Source organism: Schistocerca piceifrons, chromosome 3, assembly GCF_021461385.2.
Source record: "Schistocerca piceifrons isolate TAMUIC-IGC-003096 chromosome 3, iqSchPice1.1, whole genome shotgun sequence".
NCBI lineage: Eukaryota > Metazoa > Arthropoda > Insecta > Orthoptera > Acrididae > Schistocerca > Schistocerca piceifrons.
This window is the reverse complement of record NC_060140.1, coordinates 838,200,040-838,222,837: the sequence shown is the minus strand read 5'-3', so window position 1 is coordinate 838,222,837 and position 22,798 is coordinate 838,200,040. Positions and strand designations below refer to the sequence as shown.

General features: G+C 46.5%; 1 protein-coding gene across 1 annotated transcript in view; it reads right to left on the bottom strand.

Moving 5' to 3' along the window:
• Positions 1 to 21,237, bottom strand: part of LOC124789105 (tropomyosin-1, isoforms 33/34-like) — a 65,096-nt gene extending 43,859 nt beyond the window's left edge. The window contains exon 1 of the mRNA XM_047256393.1: positions 21,142 to 21,237. Within this exon, the coding sequence (XP_047112349.1) occupies positions 21,142 to 21,237 (96 nt within the window). The remainder of the gene's footprint in view (positions 1 to 21,141) is intronic.
• Positions 21,238 to 22,798: the final 1,561 nt, after the last annotated feature.

The following is a 22,798-nucleotide window of genomic DNA, read 5'->3' as shown; positions in this document are numbered from 1 at the left end:
TGGACAATCATGCCAAACAATGGACTGCAAAAAACGGGGACTATGTTGCAAATCCCAGTTCGCACGAACTCCGAACTACGGCTAAATCGCATGCCTGGTCGAATTCACAAACGCCCATCACGGCTTCCGCGTCTTCCGCGCCGCGTGCAAATCTGTTCGACCCGGTTTCCGTACAGCCCGTCTTCCAGAGATCGAATGTTTGCGCCAACTTTTCCGCCGCTTCTCCGCGCTTGTCCCTCATTTGCAGCATTCAACTACCGACATTTCTCTCGGACCAACTTCCAATGTGGTTCATGGCCGCGGAGTATATATTCTCCTCTTATGGCATCACCGACGAAAGTGAAAAATACCTCGTACTCTTCAGGCACCTAAAGGACTATCACTATATAATTACGGACACCAGAGCGAAAGCCGCTTTAATTCAGCGCCTGTCACCAACATCACAGGAACAATTTCATCAAGGACATCCTACCGGTCAACGACAATGCACCAATTACACCGACAACAATGCCGAATGTTTCTCAGTGCAACACCGGACGTGCCATGCCTCCCTCTACGCAGCACCCGAGCCACACCGACTCTGCTCGACCGCTACCGACAGCGACGTCACGGCCGCCGCCCGCTGGTTCACTGACCTCGACCCAGTCAAAACTAACAGCTGCGCGACATACGATCCCGCCACGGCCACTGCACCCGCATCTTGTCAACAACTCGCCAATACTACTTACGCTTACTGCCCGGCCGTTCACTACTCGATCGCGCCCACAACTTGTTCACCCACCCCAGAAGACGATTTCAGCCATATCAGTGCTTCATACAGCAGTGAACGTGTTCTCACTCCGCTGACGCCGAGTACTGAGTTTCACATTCGTGATCGCACACACAATACTGTGCCGCCGACCTTGTCTTGTATGCCAGGTTACCCTTTGATAGAGACAGATTCTGATTTTGACCCCATCTTACTCAGTGATATACAGCAGACTGCTTCACGACATACATTTTCGCCTGAACAACTGCGACAGCTACGTGAACAAATTGCGACATATAACTTGTTGGTACAAGATCTGTTACACATGCTGCAGCCGACACCGACCGAGCACGACATGCAACGAGATGCTCCTGTCATACCTCCGACTGCTGATGATCCTTTCCCGTTACTTCCAGCTACAACTAATACCCTGACAATTACGCTACATGGATCTATGTCCCAGATGTCACAACTGTCATCATCACGCCGGCTCAAGTGGAAATTCTACGTTACTGGTGTGATACACGCAACTTATTTACGCCGCTGCCACCTTTCCTTGGTAGTTCCAGACACTTTGTTTCTTTACCACGGCATAACCAGCCGCATTCCAGTGCCGCTTGCTTTGCCACCCTCTTCACTACCTCCGCAATGTACGACCAACACATCTGCCGTTTCTGCTTCGACGAGTGAGCATCTTTCCTCCCCGACACACGACCGTGCAGCAGTTTTGCGCGAGCAGCTTGCAGCCATACCACTCGACCGCAGTGCCAACAGCCACAGCACACACGCAGATCCAGTTCCATCGAACTGTGTCGCCTCTCTGCCACGGACCAGTAGTTCATCCGCCGATTTGACTTCTTCACGTTCACATTACGTCTCATCGCCTTCCTGCTCCGACCACTGTTTCGACGACCACATCCGCCTTCCACCACCTCTCGCCGTTGCCATGCCTCACGCACAGGGCTCACGGCCACGCCCCCCAACCTTCGATCACGGATGTTTCGCACATCAAAACACCGACACTGTCAACTCCACTCGGAACATCCTGCCATCTACCGCTGTAACACACTCACCATCCACGGACTCTGAGGTGACGCTTCCGTCTACAGAGATGTTATCCGCCGCCGATGTCAGTCATGTGCAGCTTGCTGTTTTCTCCCCTGCTGCGACATCAAGCGCTTCTATAACTCCGTCATTACCGTGATTGTTGCTTATCCGGCATCTCTTATGCAACGTGTTAAGCCACAGCATGCCTGTTCCTTTATGTCATATGGCCAATAACAAACTGTTACCGGACACGTTGCACTTACCGTGGCACTCGACGGCAAATACTTTGGCAATACATCACATCACATCTTCGACGCATTCCGCACCTTTGATCGGATCAAAACCCCGCTGCGCCGCACGGCCTCGGCACGACGATGTTCTCCCCACCGACACGCCGCCGCCTTCTGCTTCCACTGTTCCATCAGCAGCATGGTACAGTCAACCTGTGGACCCCTTCCGCGCCTCCTTCCCTCCGCTGGTCGCGCCTACCAAGACATCGAGAAACGGTCCGATCGCACTTCGCACTAGCGCCTGCCACGACACGATCTGTCACGCGCACCTGCGCTATCAGCCGGCCGAGTGCACACACGCCTCTCATCATCCTTACCATGCTCCGCACTACTGTTGGGGGCTCTGTGGCAGTTATGGACTGCAAGAGTCAACCACCTCATCTTTGAGAACGAACTTCTTTGAAAACTTTTGCTCTCAGTGTGTTCCGAACTCTGTATTCGAGCGGATGTGTTTGTACCGACATGATCAAAATAAAGTTAATTAATTATAAACGAGCAAATACTTAATGTTGGGTTCGATATTACCGTACGTAACATCTCGATCCCTAAAATCCTATACCAATCTACATATTTCTAGCAGTTTGATCCAAATGCGTATTTTGCGATTAATATTGCAAATTTTTCCCTATGCAGATGAGAGTCACAGAGCATTCTCGCATTCTTAGGATAAAGTTGGTGATAGAAAGATCTACCCGCATTGTTTCTGACCAACCCTACCTGTCATCAATTTATCTTGCAGCTGACGAAAAGCAGCAAGCTTCTATGCCCACTACAGTTCATGTCTTGTGAAGGAACAGAGCGAGCCAAGTCCATAACTACTGTTCCGCACCCATCTTACATTCCCCATCCAAGGGAACAAGAGCTCTCCAGATGCATGCATGTCGAGGAAGTTAGCACCTCTTATCGGTGTATAGTAGATCTGAGAGAGTTGTGATGATATAACAGACAGCTGTGAAAAAGAAACGTGTGTATCATGTATGATGGAGCTCCAAAGAGCTGTAGTTTGAAGCATTTTACATAAATAAACTGCGCTATCAGTTAGGAAGTGTTGTTATAGTGCCTAGTATCAGTACCAGCAAGGTGTTGGTAAGAGAGAAATGATAAAAGAACATAAACACATGCATCCCCAAGGCTACACGATTCTACACTTAAAACGTGCTATAATGCTAGAGTGGTGCAGTTTCCGAGTCATGTGGAATGCAATGTAATAAAAATTATTTCCAGCTCATGGGATACATTCCCCCTCAAGTTTCTCTACAATAAATTATGGTGACAAACTGTAAAGCGATAAAACTACTACCTTGGATACCAAAGAAAACATCGATTCTCTGTAACAAAAACACTACATGGGTTTCCAGAGGCATATGACGTCTTCTGTTTACAAAGCTCAAGCCGATTATAGTTCGGAAATTATTATATATTCACAACAGCTCCATAAAATTATTGCCAAGAACCAAAAATGCATACGAAGAAATAGTTGCAACAGTCTTACCGCAGTTTACCACCGCCCTTGATAACCTTCCTGTTGCACACAAACGTCATTGTCCCATATTAGGCTCTATTGCTCATGTGTGGGATAATATTGGCATTTTTTCTTGACGCCAAGTCTTCTTCAAAAAAGTGGTTCAAATGGCTCCGAGCACTATGGGACTTAACAGCTGTGGTCATCAGTCCCCTAGAACTTAGAACTACTTAAACCTAACTAACCTAAGGACATCACACACATCTCTGCCCGAGGCAGGATTCGAACCTGCGATCGTAGCAGTCGCGCGGTTCCGGACTGCGCGCCTAGAACCGCGAGACCACCGCGGCCGGCCAAGTCTTCTTCTCTCCACTATTAAGGTGTGTGTATATGTAGTATCAGTCTACTCCCCTCCTCCAGGACACAATTTTACTGATTTTGCTCAGTACTCATTTCATGGTACTTTTCTCTGATTTCATGTATTCTCAGTCAATTTCCATAATATTACTAGGTTTCGGCGATTTTACGTACTTCACGGTATTTACCTCAATTTTTCGTGATTATACCAGATTTTCCTCGAATTTTACCAATGTTATGTCGTTTTCCACATTCTTCCGTAGTTTTCCATATGTGTACGTTCATATAGCTGATATACCCATGAAGTGTTTGATTTTCTACGAGAATGTTTGCGCATCTTTCATAAAAACCTACTAAAAAATCCTAAGGTTTGTCCTCTCTCGATGATCCATTTACAGGCATTTACTATAGATCAAACATGAAAAGTATAATAATAGTCACTTCATACCTATATGAAACAGAAGACTCGATTTATATCCATGATGTGGCAGAGAACCAGACTACTTCACATACATCTTTGTTCATTCAGAGGTGCGTACCAAAACAGATTTGCCATCAATAGGCATCTCTCATCATACATGAGTTAGAAATCCCCTGATGACTGTGATATGGAAAAGTTAGCTGTTAATGATCGCAAGTAGACAGTGCTCTAAGTCACACACAGAACACGCAGTTGTATACAAGTCTACGGTAGGTAATACCACACAGCTGATACACATCAAGAGAACAATGGAAAAATTGGTTACATGCATGATAAATGACACACAGCAACATCTCCCTCTCTCCCCCAATCAATCACTCCATCTACTTCCTATTGTCCTTTAACGCAGATCCATGTCAGTTTAGAGGCCGGTGGCTCTCTTTTCAAGGAAAAAGATGACTGTTTCCCTGGTTACCGCTGCTACCATGTCAACTTTTACTCATATTCCTCTTGCTGTCACATATTCATTCCAATGTACAGGAATTTTCATGTAAAAAGTAGGAGACATGCAAATACTCCATGATTCCTCCTCAATTTCCCCCCATTTTGGCATATTTTCCTCAATTTATATGTATTTTCCGTCATTTATCGTAATTTTATCGATTACACCACTTCTGCCTCTGCGATCATTGCATCACTTCTCGTTGCATATTCTAAAATTGCTTGTAAATGGGAATGAGCATTTTGTGTCATTGGCTGGGAGGACCCTTAAGGAGCAGGACCAGCCAGCTGCCTTGGTGCAGGTCTTATTACATTCGACGCCACATTTGGCGACCCGAGCGCCAGATGGGGACGAAATGATGATGAAGACAACACAACACCCAGTCCCTGAGCGGAGAAAATCCCTGACCCAGCCGGGAATCGAACCCGGGCCCGTTGGATGGCAGTCCGTCACACTGACCATTCCGCTATCGGGGTGGACACTTGTTGTCTACAACTCGCGCAAATGCAGTATTTTTCTGTTCGGGCAGCGTAGTATAGCACTGTACTCAAATGAATCCAGTCATCTCCAACCACATATTCGACAGCTGCAGTGCATTTGCTCTACTTTCTATATGTCTGCGTCCGTGTATGTGTCGTGGACAGCTCCCATGACGCACAGTAGCCTGGAAGAGCGTTCGAGTATGGACCTGTGACGAAGCAAGTGGGGATAATTTTACTTTCCCTCTTGTTTTGCCATCCGCCTCCTTAAATTTCATTTTTTAATTTAGTTATCATTAACATACGTGAGTATATTCTGCTTTTTTGTAAAGGAGAAACGTTGGCCCTTAGTTTTAAACTATATAACACCAGATCTAATTTTGTGCTTATTTTTGTGTATGTAATTGATTTTCTAATTTATTTTGACTATTCCTAGTTAGTAGCTTTTGTTATAGGGTGGAATTGGTAATTATTTCGTAACTTAAATTCTATTGTTGACGTATAAACAAATATAAATTCTATACTAATCATTTGGAGGAACAACTAACATTATTATTAAAGTATCTATTTGGTTCTATTTGAAAACATGATGGCAAAGTCAGCCCTTAATTAATTCCAAAGTAATCAACAGTTTTGCCAAAAATATTGTTTATGTAACAAGATATTTTAATTTTACCATTTAAACAAATAATTTGGCCTAAACCTTGTAGTAGAAGAAACTGTTAAAATGAATGAATTTTTGATGTATTCAGTCAATTTAATGAGTTAAGTTTTAATTGTAATTTCTGTAAATTTAACTTCGAACAATGTGTAGTTTCAGCACCTATTATTGTGATGATATATAAGGGCCTGATTTCTGGTCATGAGACAATCTGTCCATGACCTAGTTTCAGACGAGAAACCTGTGTTGATTAGAACAACAACAATGCATCAACGTAACTGTAAAATAAGTGTAACACAATTAGGCCGTGTGTTAAAACAATGACAGTGGCTGTTCCAACCATATCTGATTATTCCAAAAGAACTGTGGACTACGTGGTTATGTTCTTTACTGCTCGTAGGTGTTGAACATTAATCTATTGTAGCAGTATGTGGATGTTCGCCTGCAATCTATTAATGAGGCTTATCGAAAGTCAAACTACAGTGCACTCGCCACATAACTGTGTAATATTGGAGATTGTGAACAGTGAAAGTAAAATACTGTAAAACGCAACTGTGCATCTGTTGGCTACATCATTTACAGTAGACAGTAATTGTCCTTCCACCCCCTATTTTTTCAGCCATTACGTCGACACCGAGGACAACAAACAACGAAATAAACAAGGAAAACAGTCACACTTGTTGCCCCGACACCAGGAATATTGTACGTAGCCACAATAAACAAGGACTCACGAACTTTGAACAGTGAAATCAGCAGTGGTGTACAGTTCAGTGTGCAACAGCTAATGAGCACATGGGTTTCATGGCCACAGTATAACAGCAACCAGTCAGCGAGTGGGTTCTATGGAAGCAGCCACTGAGTACAGGAGCAGCGAATCAGCATGCACGTGGACACAGGTGACAGGAGATAAACAAGACACATTGCCAAGAAAATTACAACTTGCCACAGCTGTGCAGATCCAGATTGGTGGTGGAATTAATCACTGCCACCGGACCCCTAAAAACTGTTGCAATCTATCTACACCCACAAGACGAGATAAACGAGGGGGACATAGCAGCTTTAGGACAGATTGAAGGAAAATTCATAATAGGAGGTGACTTCAATGCCAAATACCTCGATTGTAACTCTAGAGTAACCTCCAGAGTAGGCGCCAAACTGCAAGAACTAGCACATGCCAACCATTTCGAAACATGGGGTCTGGTCGCGCCAACACATTTTCCAAAAAATGGAGGTACGCCCGACATGTTAGACATAGCCCTCACTAGGAGGATCACAGGGTTTGTGGCTGCAAGGACAATCAACAGAATGTCTTTTGACCACAATCCAGTGATTCTAGGGGATGATATGGGAGAATGGGTAGCACTGACATGGTAGCAGACGTCTTACAAACCTACAGACTGGGAGCGATACTGAGAAACTGACACCTCTGGTATCGCTCACAATCCGCCACCTATTGCCAAAACGGTAGAACAAGCGCTAAAAGATCTGACAGGTACCATTGCAGGCAGTGTAAGATGCCACTCCCCCACAAAGGGATGGCCCGCCCCCACAAGTACAACGCCCGGATCATTCGCTAGCCCAAATCCGACACAAGAACAGAGTGGCAAAAGAGTGGAAGATCACCAGAAATCAGGCCACCAGGAGGCTGCTCAATCATCTACAGAGAGAGCTGAAGGCAGCGCTCAATGAGCACAGAAACTAACAATGGCATAATAGCCTCACAGCTCTCAAAGTAGACGATCACATACTTTGGCAACCAACCAAGCAATACGTGCTAGGATGCCGCCACTGCATGGTGAGCAGGGTCTGGCCTACAGCGATGCTGAAGAGGCCAAAGTCTTTGCCAACTCCTTTGAGAAGCAGTTTCAAGCGACAGAACCCCAGAATGATGAACATGAAGAGGTAGTCCGTCGTCAACTGGCTGTCTTCCCCAATGCTGAGGAGGACCCAGAGGACAAAGCCCCACTTTTCGCCCCAGAGAAAGTGGCAAAAGTAAATAGGTCCCTCCCTACAAAAAAGGCGCCAGGAAACGACAGTGTCATCAAACAGCTAGTTAAAAACCTTCCACCCTTGGCTATCTAACACCTCACGAACGTCTTCTACGAGATTACTCGTACCCGCTAGTTCCCAGCTTACTGGAAACACGCGGAAGGGGTCGCAATACACAAAACAGGGAAACACCCTTTATTCCTGCAGCACTACAGGCCAATTAGTCTCTTGCCAACTCTCAGAAAGATCTATGAGTGCCTCCTGCTAATACCAATACAAGATCACATCACCAATGAGCAACTTCTGCTGGATTTTCCATTGGGATTACGACAGAAGCACTCAGCCCCACATCAAATCATGAGACTGGTGGAAGCAGCTACAGAGGGCTTCAACTACAGAGGCTACTGTGGGATAGAGCTACTTGATGTCACCAAAGCCTTTGATTCAGTATGGCATAAAGGGCTAGTATACAAGTTATACACACAGGGGTTCCCTCGGAGCAGAGTCAGGTTAATCCAAAGTTATCTGACAAACAGAACTGTCTCTGTCAAGGTAGAAACAGTCACCTCCACCAAAAGGCGTATTCTTGTTGAGGTGCCACAGGGATCAGTCCTGGGGCCTGTTTTGTACAGTCTGTACACTGCAGACATCCCACAGCCCACTTGGTGCACATCGTACAGTATGCTGACAACACAGCCTTTTAAACTCATAATGCCAATAAGGGCCTGGGCATTCATAGGCTACAAAGGGTTTTGGATGACACAGAAACCTGGGCCCATCGTTGGTGCATCACCATCAACCCTGAAAAGACACAGGCTATGCTGATGACCTGGAGGCTCAGGAGATGCAGACCCCCTCAATGCCCCCCCCCCCCTTTTCACCTACACTTATATGGATCCTGACTCCCCTGTCGCAGATCCACCAAGTATCTCAGCGTAACAGTGAACTTGAGACTAACGTAGAAGCCTCACATAGATGAGGTCCATAAGAAGGTCTGTACCAGAATGTCCATACTATACTCAAGCCTCAACACAACCAGCTACCTCTCCTGCTCAATAGCAGTGAATATATACTTATCACTCATACATCCAATAATGGAATATGCATATCCTGCCTGGGGTTATGTGGCTAAGTAGCGCCTGGACAAGCTCCAGAAGCTGCAGAACCATGCCCTCAGGAGGGCTCTGCGTCTACCCCATGGGTTTCCAACAGACAACTTACCACTGCTGCGGAAATCCCCCTCCTCAAAGAAAGATTCCAAGATCTGGCAAGGGCTTTCTATGAGAGCTCTTCCTGATCTGGAAATAACCTCATACACTACCTAGGTAGGTATAGCATGTCCCGCGATAACCACAAACACCCTATGATGATCTTCTATGAGTAAGTCAAAGAGAAAAACCCCAAAACCTCCAAGTCCTAATACCTATCCTTAATCCTTAAAATACCCAACATCTTGCCTACCTCAGGCAAGTACAAGACACAACCAGAACACCATCACAATATACAGACAGCCAAAACAATCCAAGATAATCTTTCTCTCTCTCTCTCTTTCTCTCTCTCTCTCTCTCTCTCTCTCACACACACACACACACACACACACACACACACAAGCATACTATGTGGAGTAAAAGCCAACAGGCTACAGACTCCTCCATACACTTCCCCAAGGAGAGGAAAGTAAAAGGTGAGAGAGAGCAGATCCAGATGACAACCGCAACAACAGCAGCAGCAGAGCAGAGCAAGAAGAGTGAATGAGAATAAGTTCATTTCATAGAAAAAGCTGTTTTGTATTAAGTGATACATAATGAGCGGCCTTAACAAACAAGACAGTGTGACTGAGGACAAAGCTGTAGAAGTTAGGTTGCTAAATGAACAGAATAACGTAAGTGTGACTGGTTCTGTGGATGATAGTAGTTATAAATCAGATATGAATGTAACTTTGAAGGATGGGGACGAAAGTCCTATTTTAAAGAGTGAAATGGACGAAAACAGTACTGAAATGGGCGAGATCGTTAAGGTTAAGGAGGAGGAATCTAGCAACGAAAGTCAGCAAGAGCAAAAGTTTATGGCAGATGGAAACTTGGAGGCGATATTAAGGCAAATTATGAGTAGTTTGAGTTGTCTGAGTAGTAAATGTATGAAAGAAGACCTTAGTAGTATTAAAACTGACGTGGTTAACTTAAAAGATGAACTTAAGAAAGAAATTAAAAAGGAAATTAAGGTAATTAACACTAATCTTTCAAAATTAAATACGTAGTTTGATGCAGTAGTTAAACATTGTGATAATACTAATGAGAAACTAACATTGAGTCGTAAATGTGTGGAAGAGAAAAAGAAGCTTTGTGATGACAATAGTATGAAGGTGGAGGTTTCTGAGAAACAATGTGCTGAAAATAGGGTTAAACTTGAGAACCAAATCGATGAAATTAAAAATGACTTAGAAACTGACAAAGAAACCAAGTGTGCAGTATGGGTAGAGGAACAACTGGAAAAAGTGAATAACAATACAGATTCAAAATTTGGTGAAATTGAGAAAAAGGTGGAAGAAGTACAAAATCGGAAGCATAGAGAAAGGGACAGTGGGTCTGATAATCATTTTGGCAAGCAGGATGATAGTTTTTCCAGGGGAAAGATTAATGATGATTTGTTGTAGAAACAAGATCACATGGTAAGTAAAAAGGAAGTGGGTCTACCTATAATAATAGCAAGTGTAAAAGGTATGCATGTTAAGAGTTTACTGGACAGTGGTAGTGATTGCAATGGCATTTCACAGGCAATTTTTGAGTCTATTAAGAACATAGAGGGTATAGTAATGATCCATGTTCCGGGAATAAAAATTGTAGGTGCTACTGGTTAGCTATCAAAGACCATGAAACGAGAGGTACTATTAACCATGAAATTGACAGGACAGCTGTTGGAGTCCAATTTCTTGGTGATTCAAAATCTCAGCATTGATGTAATATTTGGAACTAATTTTGTGTACAATTAGCAAGTAGGTGGTTCAACATTATGTGGTGGATTCATTATGTGGCGATAATGCTTACACCAGCTGTCTGTCTCATTTTTCAGGTTTCCTGAGGCAGTCAAACTCTTCTCCTATCCTATATGTAGTTTGTAAGTCAATCAGAGACATTCTTTTTTTGACTGTCATGTGATTTTGTACAGTAGGATACTTTTAGAATATATATATATATATATATATATATATATATATATATATATATATATATACACACACACACACACACACACATATATATATATATATATATATATATATATATATATACACACACACACATATATATATATATATATATATATATATATATACACAGGGTGGTCCATTGATAGTGACCGGGTCAAATATCTCACTAAATAAGCATCAAACGAAAAAACTACAAAGAACGAAACTCGTCTAGATTGAAGGGGGAAACCAGATAGCGCTATGGTTGGCCCGCTAGATGGCACTGCCATAGGTCAAACGGATATCAACTGCGTTTTTTAAAATAGGAACTCCCATTTTATTGCATATTAGTGTAGTATGTAAAGAAATATGAATGTTTTAGTTGGACCACTTTTTTCGCTTTGCGATAGATGGCCACAAACGTATAAGTACGTGGTATCACGTAACATTCCGAGAGTGCGGATGGTATTTGCTTTGTGATACATTACCTGTGTTAAAATGGACCGTTTACCAATTGCAGAAAAGGTCGATATTGTGTTGATGTACGGCTATTGTGATCAAAATGCCCAACGGGAGTGTGGCACGTATGCTGCACGGTATCCTGGACGACATCATCCAAGTGTCGGGACCGTTCGCCAGATAGTTACGTTATTTAAGGAAACAGGAAGTGTTCAGCCACATGTGAAACGTCAACCACGACCTGCGACAAATGATGACGCCCAAGTAGGTGTTTTAGCTGCTGACGCGGCTAATCCGCACATCAGTAGCAGACAAATTGCGCGACAATCGGGAATCTCGAAAACGTCGGTGTTGAGACTGCCACATCAACATCAATTGCATCTGTACCATATTTCTATGCACCAGGAATTGCATGGCGACGACTTGCAACGTCGTGTACAGTTCTGCCACTGGGCACAAGAGAAATTACGGGGCGATGACAGATATTTTGCACATGTTCTATTTAGCGACGAAGTGTCATTCACCAACAGCGGTAACGTAAACCGGCACAACATGCACTATTGGGCAACGGAAAATCCACGATGGCTGCGACAAGTGGAACATCAGCGACCTTGGCGGGTTAATGTATGGTGCGGCATTATGGGAGGAAGGATAATTGCCCCCATTTTATCGATGGCAATCTAAATGGTGCGTAATGTTCTACCGATGTTACTACAAGATGTTTCACTGCATGACAGAATTGCGATGTACTTCCATCATGATGGATGTCCAGCACATAGCTCGCTTGCAGTTGAAGCAGTATTGAATAGCATATTTCATGACAGATGGACTGGTCGTTGAAGCCCGCATGTTCACTGGATCTGACGTCCCCAGATTTCTTTCTGGGAGGAAAGTTGAAGGATATTTGCTATCATGATCCACCGACAACGCCTGACAACATGTATCAGCACATTGTCAATGCATGTGCAAACATTACGGAAGGTGAACTACTCACTGGTGAGAGGAAGGTCGTTACACGTATTGCCAAATGCATTGAGGTTGCCGGACATCATTTTCAGCATTTATTGCATTAACGTGATATTTACAGGTAATCACGCTGTAACAGCAAGTGTTCTCAGAAATGATAAGTTCACAAAGCTACATGTTTCACATTGGAACAACCGCAATAAAATGTTCAAACGTACCTACGTTCTGTATTTTAATTTAAAAAACTACCTGTTACCAACTGTTCATCTAAAATTGTGAGCCATATGTTTCTGACTATTAATATCACAAAGCGAAAAAAGTGGTACAACTAAGACATTCATATTTCTTTACGTACTACACGAATATATAATAAAAATGGGGATTCCTATTTTAAAAAACGCAGTTGATATTCGTTTGACCTATGGCAGCGCCATCTGGTTTCCCACTTCAAGCTAGACAAGTTTCATTCTTTGTAGTTTTTTCGTTTGACACTTATTTCGTGAGATATATGACGCGGTCACGATCAATGGTCCACACTGTATATATATATAATGTTTTCTGGCTGTAGTGACTAAGCGCACACAGAAAACTCCAACCAATTACGATCAGGCACTTTTGTTAAGTTTGTTTGATTACACAAAACACAAGAAAACATTACACAAATTCACAACATGCTCATTACAACCCAAGTTCACAAGACCGAACCAACGAATCATGAGTCTCCAAAGACCGTTTACTGTGCACTTCATAGGTGGCAGTTACCCGCGTTTGATGGTCGCCACAGAGGACACCCCCCCCCCCCCCCCCAGGAGTGCAGAGCACTGCTCGCTGCTGGATAGAGGCGTGTGTGAAGAGTCCATGCTGTCTGTGCAGGGTGGACTAGCGCTGGTATAGTCTGCCATCCAGTAAGGAGGGGGGGGGGGCGGGCGAGAGGTCGACCTGCACGTGTGAATTGGACTGGCACGAAAGATGTCAGTGTTGCAGTACGGGCTGAGGGGGGGTTGCAAATATTGAGCATCCCGTCAGTGCTGAATGTTGCAGCTGTGCTAGCTGTATCCACCCCATTTGGGATGGGGACTGTGTGCAGGCTGATGATGCGTGACGTGGGGGTGGACTCGCGTGAAGTGTCCACTATGTGGGGGATGAAGATGGATCCCTCATGGACCTGCAAGGAAAGCTCATCACGTGGGCACTCAGAGGTATTGACTGAGATTTGGATTTCGTCGACAGTGAACATAGGGGGCACTAAGGGAGGTGGTGGGGAAAAATAACATACTTCAGCAGAAACAATGGAACACTCTGTGGGGGCACTGGGTGCCGACACTTGTGATGGGATAATGTCACATGCAACATGTGGTTGGACCTGAGACTGTAGATTGTCACACACAGTGTCTGAGTGAAATGAGGGTAGAGTATCATCACACGCAACAACTGAGCTACCCACAGGTGTAGGCTCAGTGCACATATGATCATGGTGGGGTGCAGGGAGTGGGTGATCTGTGTGAGATCGGAGTCATCACCTGATGGAGGAAACTTGACTCGAGAGGGTGTGGTACAGATTCCTCAATCATCCAGGTTGGTTTCATGCATTGAAGGGAAACTGTCCACCGATGGCCACTGACGAGAATGTCTATAGTATTGTCCGTGCGAGCCACTAGTCGATGCAGGCCAGAGTAAGGTGGCTGCAATGCCAATTTGACTGTGACATCCTGTAGCATAAACTTGCAAGAGTTCAGTGCCAAATGCTGAAAGACCCAATGATGGGTGTCTGGTCGTAGAGGGGGTGTGCGGATTGCAGCTGTGTGTGACAGGAAATGCTCAACTAGAGTGTGGAGGTCAGACAGGTCGACAATTTCTTGGTCGTTGACGAACTCTGCGGGTAGAACCAGGGTCTCGCCATACAGGACCTCCACAAGTGAAGCCAGGAGGTCTGTCTTGTAAGCCGTGCTTATTCATAACATAACTGAGAGAAGAGCGTCAGAGCATGCACCGCCGTGGCACATGAGGGCCACTTTCAGAATCCTGTGACACCACTCAACCAGTCCATTGCTCTTTGGGTGGTAAGCTGTAGTGCAGAATCTATCCACCCCACAGAGTACGCAGAGTTTGCTGAACTGCAGGGATTCAAACTGCCTTCCCTGGCCGGTGGTGATGGATGTAGGGCAGCTGAATCGAGCTATCCAGGAGGATGTACATGCTATAGAATCCACTGTGATGTCCTGCAGTGGTATTGCCTCCACCCAACGTGTAATGTGGTCAATGACAGACAGGATATACCTGAAACCATCAGACATGGGTAATGGTTCTACGAGGTCCAAATGCATATGTCAGAACCGGCCTTTTGGGATGTCGAATTTACCTAGATGAGGTTGTGTATGTCTGCCGACTTTTCTGTGCTGGCACTGTAAACAAGCATGAGCCTAAGAAGGACAATCCCTCTTCACACCTGGCCACACAAAGCATTCTATAAACAAGGCGCGTAGTAGCCTTAGCACCAGGATGTGAAAGGTTACGTAATGTAGTGAATACTTGAAGACACAGCATAGCGGGAACAATAGGCCGGGTGGTGCCCACGGACACATCGCACCACAGCGGCCTGACCGAGCCCGGTAGGTTGCGGGAAACGATCTGAAGGGAAGTATCTGGGTCCTGTCGGAGGTTGTGCAATTCAGTATCATTGTTCTGTAAGCGGGCCAATTCATTGAAATTAATGGGGGGACGAAATTGCAGTGATACGTGATAGGTAGTTGGCCACCACATTTTCTGAACCTCGGATGTAACAGATGTCTGTTGTGTATTGGCAAATTAAGTCCATCTGCCGAAATCTACGTGGGGAAAGCCAACAGCTGGGTTACAAATAGCCTCTGCGAGAGGGCGATAGTCTGTGAAAATTGTTATGTTCCTTCTTTTGAAGTCTGTGCAGAAATATTTTACGGCTTCATAAGCTGCAAGCAATTCTCTGTCAAATGCTGACCATTTACGTTGAGCCATAGATAGTTTTTTGGAAAGAAACAGAGTGGTTGTGTTGTGTCACCGACGTGCTGTTGGAGGACTGCACCAATTGCAAAATCACTTGCATCTGCTGTAATAGAGATGCAGGCATCTGGCAAAGGGTGGGCGAGAGTGACATCACACGCTAGGCTCACTTAAGGTCTTCAAAAGCTCTCACCATATAGTCAGACCACTGGACTCGGCGATTGCCCGAGGTTTGTTTCCCGGCCAATGTGTCAGTCAAAGGGGCTTGAATTGCTGCTGCCAGCGGCAGGTTACGACAGTAGAAATTGATAGTTCCTAAAAACTGGCGTAATTCACGAAACGACACTGGGAGAGGTAGATCGTGAATGCAGTCAACCCACTCCTTAGGGGGCTGTATACCTTCCGAGGAGATGGTGTACCCTAGAAAAGTGACAGCCATGCTGTGAAGTTGTGACTTGTCGTTACTGATCTCGACTCCGTTACGTGTCAATAAGTCCTGTATCGTGGCCAGGTGGAGTTCGTGTTCTGTCAGAGGAGGAAAAAATGAGTATGTCGTCGAGGTATGCGTAACCATATGTTCAGTTAAAAAGAAGTGAGTCTATAATACGTTGCCAAGTTTGAGCCGCGTTTTTGAGACCATAAGGCATGTAACAAAATTCGTGCAGGCCGAAAGGTGTGATCAGCGCTGTCTTTGGTATGTCACTCTGTTCCATGGGTATCTGTAAATATGTCTTGTGGCAGTCCAACACACTGAAGATGTGTGCTCCGCTAAGTACTTGCGTGAAGTCTTGTATATGAGGTATCGGATAATTGTCTAATAAGCTCTGCACGTTGAGGCGGTGATAGTCGCCACAGAGACGAACTGTGCCGTCCTTTTTGCGATCTAAATGTATGAGCAAACACCAGTTACTGTCCGATGCGCAAACAATATCTACCCGCAGAAGTTCCTCCACTGCGGCCTTAGCGAGGCGTAGTTTATATGGCGGCAGTCAGTGTGCTTTATGATGCACTGGTGGCCCATCTGTTGTGACAATTTTATGTGTCATGCCATTCGTAATAGTGTTGAGGTGGGCTGACGAACTCGCTCAGGGGCCGTCGGGAATGAGAATCAGTAGCACGCGAGAGTCACTAACCTGATGTGCCAGGGAAGCTGTCTGTGTCGGCGGTGTCAAAGTTCCACGAGGTGTATCTCCGGTCTCCAGTGTCGGGGGGTGGCGGCGCGAAAGTCCCATGCGGTGCGTCGTCAGTGCTGGAGGGTGGTGGTGTTGTACGAGGCATCATGCCTCGGCGAAGGCTTGCATAGCCAACGATATGGTGCAGTTCAGTTTGGCATTGCAAGTGTGGAGGTTGTTGACTGCAGAGCGCTTGAACTGAAGCTGTGTAATGGAAGTTCCGAGACTGTCCACCAGTGAAGGGCACTCGATGAGAGCCATGTCGAAATCGTCGGGCTTGTGGCCGCCCCCCACGCAGACCTTCGATGACGCATCGCCCACTGCTACTGCATTGCCAGCATCAGGGGTCCCTCAACCGCCGACACGGATGTTTCCACATCGTGCCTGCCTTCGGGCCTGCAGTTGGAACACATTGTGCCATCAGCTGCGCCGGCCCAAGCCCTCTTCATGTGCTGCTTGCGGCCGCTCCCCCTCCCCCCCCCCCCCCCCACGCACACCTTCGATGACGCATTGTCCACCGCTACTGCATTGAAAGCATCAGGGGCTCCCTCAACTGTCGACATAGATCTTTGCCTGCCTGTGCTACATCCATGTGTGCTACCTGGCAGATTTCCTAAGTTGCCTGCGTTGCTAAAGGATAACCCTAAAACTTGGTTCGCCCTGGTGGACCATCTACTGGATATCCACGGGATCTCAGACGATGACAAACGTTTCTTCTGCCTGGTGAGCCACCTCCACGACTATCCTGACCTAATCAGTGATACGCTACTCTCGCTATCAGCTTCGTCCAAGTATGTGACAGCAAAAACTTTGCTTATCAAATGCCTTTCTCACCCTCTGGCTGAGGCTATCCACCACATCATCCACAACGAGCACCTCGACAACCACACACCTTCGTAGCTCTGACAGTGCCTATGTACACTGATTGATGATCAAGCACTACCCGATGCCACACTGTGGACTCTGTGGATGGTCAAACTTCTGTCAGACCTACAGCTTCCTGCTATTGCACGTCGCTGACGCATGGCTGATCGGGCATACACAACCATTTGTCACTGACACCGCCTGTCACAGACGAAATCGCCTTCGCCTTCAGATGGCACCCCTGCTTTGCTGATTCCATGTGCTGCCAGTTGAGGCCATCGCATGCGCCTCAGCAGCTCAGTGACCTGCCAGGGGCTTCCTCCTGATGGACTACAGGAGATACTACTTGCGCCCTCCCAACAGCAGCCGTCCTCACCTGAGCAGCAGCCCGAGTGTTCCCGAGCTACAACGCAGCCGGCTGCATCCTCCACAAACCCCGCAAAGCCTCACCTCCAACCTTACCCGCTTTGCTGGTACCATGCAACTTCGCAACTGCCACAAGCCTTGTGCGTACCCAAACGACCTTGGCAGGCGCGTCTAGGTGCCTCATCCTGCCATGATCACCAACGGTGCCTACCTTCTGATGCCAAACCACTTACACCAATGGCGCAATGCCTCTATGTCACGGACTTGTTGTCTGGCAGGCACTTTCTCGTCGACACTGCCGCCAATGTCAGCGTTATCCCGGTCAAGCAACACGCTTTCCCCTGCTAACCTCTCACTGATTGCCACGAATCACTCTCATATTGTAGTCCTCAGCTCCATCAAGATGTCACTTCATCTGTTCCCGGATGCGACATTTCCTTGGACCTTCCAAGTCGCCGACGTGGACGAACCTGTGATCAGGTTGGACTTTCTACACCATTATGAGTTTTCACGAGACCTACAAGCTGCTACGCTCTGCCATGAGTCTGGTTCTATCATTCTGTGCTGGCCAAGTGCAGCACGTCTCCTCTCTCTGCGTCCTTGGCCACACTTTCCACATGTGCTCCTCTGCTCGAAGATATTACGGCTCAGGTCTCTGATTTATCAGACGTCTACAACCAGATCGACGGACTATGCTCTCACAACATGGAGTTACACTCCCGCTTTGATACTGCTTCAGCTGAACTGGCTCATGCACAGATTACCTTACGCTGCCTCTCTGCAGAGCTGCTCCTGTCAATGCAGCTTCCCTGTCCTACTGTGTCTTTGCTCTGCTTCGCTCCTGTATCGAGCTACACCTTTCCTGCTGTCGGTTCCACGTGGACGCAGTTGGACCTGCAGGGCGCTCCTGTCCCCGCTTTGCATGTTCCTTCGCATCGTGTGGCTGTCATGCCATGCCCACCATTGCTGTCTTCCACCGAGGCTCCACCCACGTCACTCCGGCCCAGCTCAGACACTCATGTTCCTGCTTTCCATGGCTACCGCACCAAGTGCTCAGCTGTCACCTACTGCTGACACTTCATACACACCATCCTGGCACACCAAGATCAGTCAACCACCGCCACTCGTGCCCCCCCCCTCTCGCCCCACCGCACATGCCTCCCTTTGTGGGTCCCAGCAATCAGCAGCGGCACCTGCCACTGAATCCACACCACGGACGACCCTCCCATACATCAAAAAGCTCAATATCTTAATGCTTCGAAACTGTTGCTAGAGAAAGAGATAGTTCTGTACTTACTGGCTTTGAGTGTGCTCCGATCATTGGACAGCAACTGGTCCTCTGGCATCTGCCCGGTGCCTAAGAAAGACGGTTTGCTTCACATGTGCGATGACTACAGACCCCTTAATGCTAGGACTATTATAGACAACTATCCGATTCCTCATATCCAGGATTTCACACAGTTACTGCATAGCCCAAAGTTATTTTCTGTCTTGGACTGTTCGAAGGCATATCACCAAATTCCAAGACACCCACCAGACATTCCGAAAACGGCGATCATTACGCCTTTCGGCCTTTTCGAATACTGTTTCATGTCCTATAGTTCAAAAAACGCTGCACAGACGTGGCAACTACCACCTTCTTTGCCTATTTGGATGACATACTTATCTTTTCCTCATCTGTGGAGGAACACCAATTCCACCTTGACGCAGTGTGTGTGGTTCTTGCGGCCAACGGCGTGGTTGTCAACCATGAGAAATCGCAGCTCTGTTCCACATCTGTTACTTTCCTTGGCCTTACGGTCTCGGCCGACGACCTCCGTCCTACTGATTCACGAATTGTGATCATCCTCACTCTGCCTCTCACTGAAGATTATGCACAACTGTGCCATTTCCTAGGGATGGTGAACTTTTATCGGTGACATATACCTTGGGCTGCCTCTGTCCAGTTGGCTCTAACTGATGCCCTCTCCAGTAAAAATACAATGGAAAAGCGTAAACTGGACTGGACTAGGCCAATGCTGGATACTTTCGACAATTTGAAATTGGCCATCACGCAGACTATCACTCTATCGCACCCTGACCCCAAGGCGCATATTTCTATCAATACTGATGCTAGCGAGTTGGCGGTAGGTACTGTCCTCCAACAGCACGCTGCAGGCTCAATGCAGCCGCTCCATTTCTTCTCAAAAACGCTAACAAGGAATCAGTGTAAATGGTTGGCCAAGGCAGTCAAACATTTCAGGAGCGACGTCAGAGGACGCACTTTCACCATCTATTTGGACTATGATCCGCAACCTGGCGAAAGATCTCCCACTGCGCCGCTTCTGACAGATGGACTTTATTTGCCAACATTCATGGGATGCTTGTTACATTTACGGTGCAGAAAATGCAGTTGCCGACTACCTCTCCCGCATTTCGATAACTCTGCCTTATTGAACTTAGAGGAACTGGAGCAGCTTCAGGCTGAAGACATGGACACACAACGTCTGCTCTTGGATGACCAGTCTTCACTTGTCATCACACCTTTTGCCCTGCACGGGTTGTCAACTCCTATCATCTGTGACGTTTCTACTGGTTTGCCCCAACCCTTGGTGCCTTTCCCCCTTCGGAGCGAGATTCCTGACATGTTACTTAATCTTGACCATCCCAGAATGCGGGGCAACGACACAACTCTTAACAAAACGTTTCATCTGGCCAGGTGTGTGGCAGGATTGCCACTCGTGGTCATGCGCGTGTGTTCCTTGTCAACAGACCAAGGTGAGCAGACATGTACACCTGTCTGTAGGACAGTTCGACGTCCTTTCCATGATCGACTGCACCACCCATTGGGTTGAGACAGTACCTCTGGTGAACATAATGGCTGAGACAATCGCTTGCGCATTCATTTCGGCATGTGTGGCTAGATTTGGTTGCCCCCTGTCACTAACCACGGACCAGGGCAGCCAATTCCAGTCATCGCTTTTCGCTCACCTGTGTGACATGTGTGGGGAGCCAAAATTTCACATGACTGCATATAAGTGGCAGGCCAATGGACTAGTAGAGTGATGGCACAGAACGCTAAAAGCTGCACTCACGTGCCAAGGTGGGCTTGGGCTGAGGCTCTGCCATGGGTATTGCTCGGAATCTGCTCTGTGCACAAGGAGGACCTCAATGCTTAGTTGTAAGAGGTCCCGTATGGTGAACCGCTCGTCTTACCTGCCGAACTGGTCGAGGACACTTCTCCGATGGGCGCTGCTGACCTTCTGGCCCTCGTTGAACAAGTGCACGCTCACGTGGCCTGCCTTCGCCCATCTCTACCTCATGCTCGCATCACACCATAGGTGCTTGTTCAAAAGGACTTGCAATCATGCTTGAAATTATGCAGTGGGGTCAATAGATTCGTGATTCTGCTCAATGGCCACCCGAGTACAGTTTAGGTACAATGTTTAAAGCCTGTGTGGTCCCTCCGGAAGCTACTCTCTGCCGACGTCTGGCCCGCCGCCGCCGCGCCCCCCCTCCCCCCCTCCCCCCCACCCCCTACCCTTCGACTCGCCACCTCCTGTACAGCTGTCCGACACACAGGTCCCTAATGAAGATGCGCCTGACTTGCACACTTCGAGCGCCGCGCTGGCACGAAGATTTTTTTGTGGACGTGTGCTAGCTCTGCCTCGCCATGCTCCACACTGCCGCCGGGGGTGGGGGTGGGGGGTGGGGGTGGGGGGGTGGGGGGGGGGCGCTCTGTGGCGTCTCTGACGCGAAGAGACAGTTCTTTGACTATGCTCTTTGGTTTGTCTTCATATCTTGGTGTTCTTGCGCTATATTCGACAGCCATCTTTCTGTATTCGCTCTATTAAGTAACGAAATCAATGTCGTTTCGATCCTAAAAGTGTATCATTATGGATCAACACCACGTAAAACCCACAAGCCATTTGTCCAAAGTACTTTGGACTGCTTCTATACTATGCCTGTTGTGACTCACATTTGCTAAAGGACAGATTTCTTCAACCAAAAATTGTTTCCCACTCTGATTTAAATGAAGGCCATGGCTGGTGTGCATGGATCTGTCTGAAGTGCTTACATTTATTAAGTTCACATACACAAATTTTTTGCATACTCCGTCTGTCTCTTTGTTTACTCTTCCTATTAATTTCTTTACACATGACGAAGGAGATAGATCGAGTCTGTGTGGTTGATTTACAACATCTACATTTGTGTTGTCTACTTTTGGCAGCACACTTTCAAGAACAGTGATGTGTTCACAACCTTTATCTCTGGCAATATCATTTGCACCTGCACAAATTATGACACAGTCTTCTGAGTCAAGGTTTTCACCCGATTTCAGGAGTGTTTTTGTCACTTCTGCAATGCCTGCTCCCGGTTAGACAAAGGCGTTGTCACTTGCGTTAATTTGTGCATCTGCCAACTTTTCTACTATCTGACGTCCATGATTATTGGCAAAAATTAAGACTTTTCGTTATTTTTGCACATTACTTTGTTTACGATGCGATACGCGCGAAAAATTTACAGTGAACAGCTGTTGTTGTTTGTAATTATTATCTGGACTCATATGCTTCTGACTGACGTCGTTTGTAGACTCACGTTTGTCATAATGTACTATACAATCAAAAGTATTCCGACACCTCGCTGAAAATGACTTACAAGTTCGTGGCATCCTCCATCGGTAATTCTGGAATTCAGTACGGTGTTGGCCCACCCTTAGTCCTGATGACAGTTTCCACTCTCGCAGGCATATGTTCAATCAGGTGCTGGAAGGTTTCTTGGGGATTGGCAGCCCATTCTTCACGGAGTGCTGCACTGAGGAGAGATATTGATGTCTGTCAGTAGGCACGAAGTAGGCGTTCAAAAACATCCC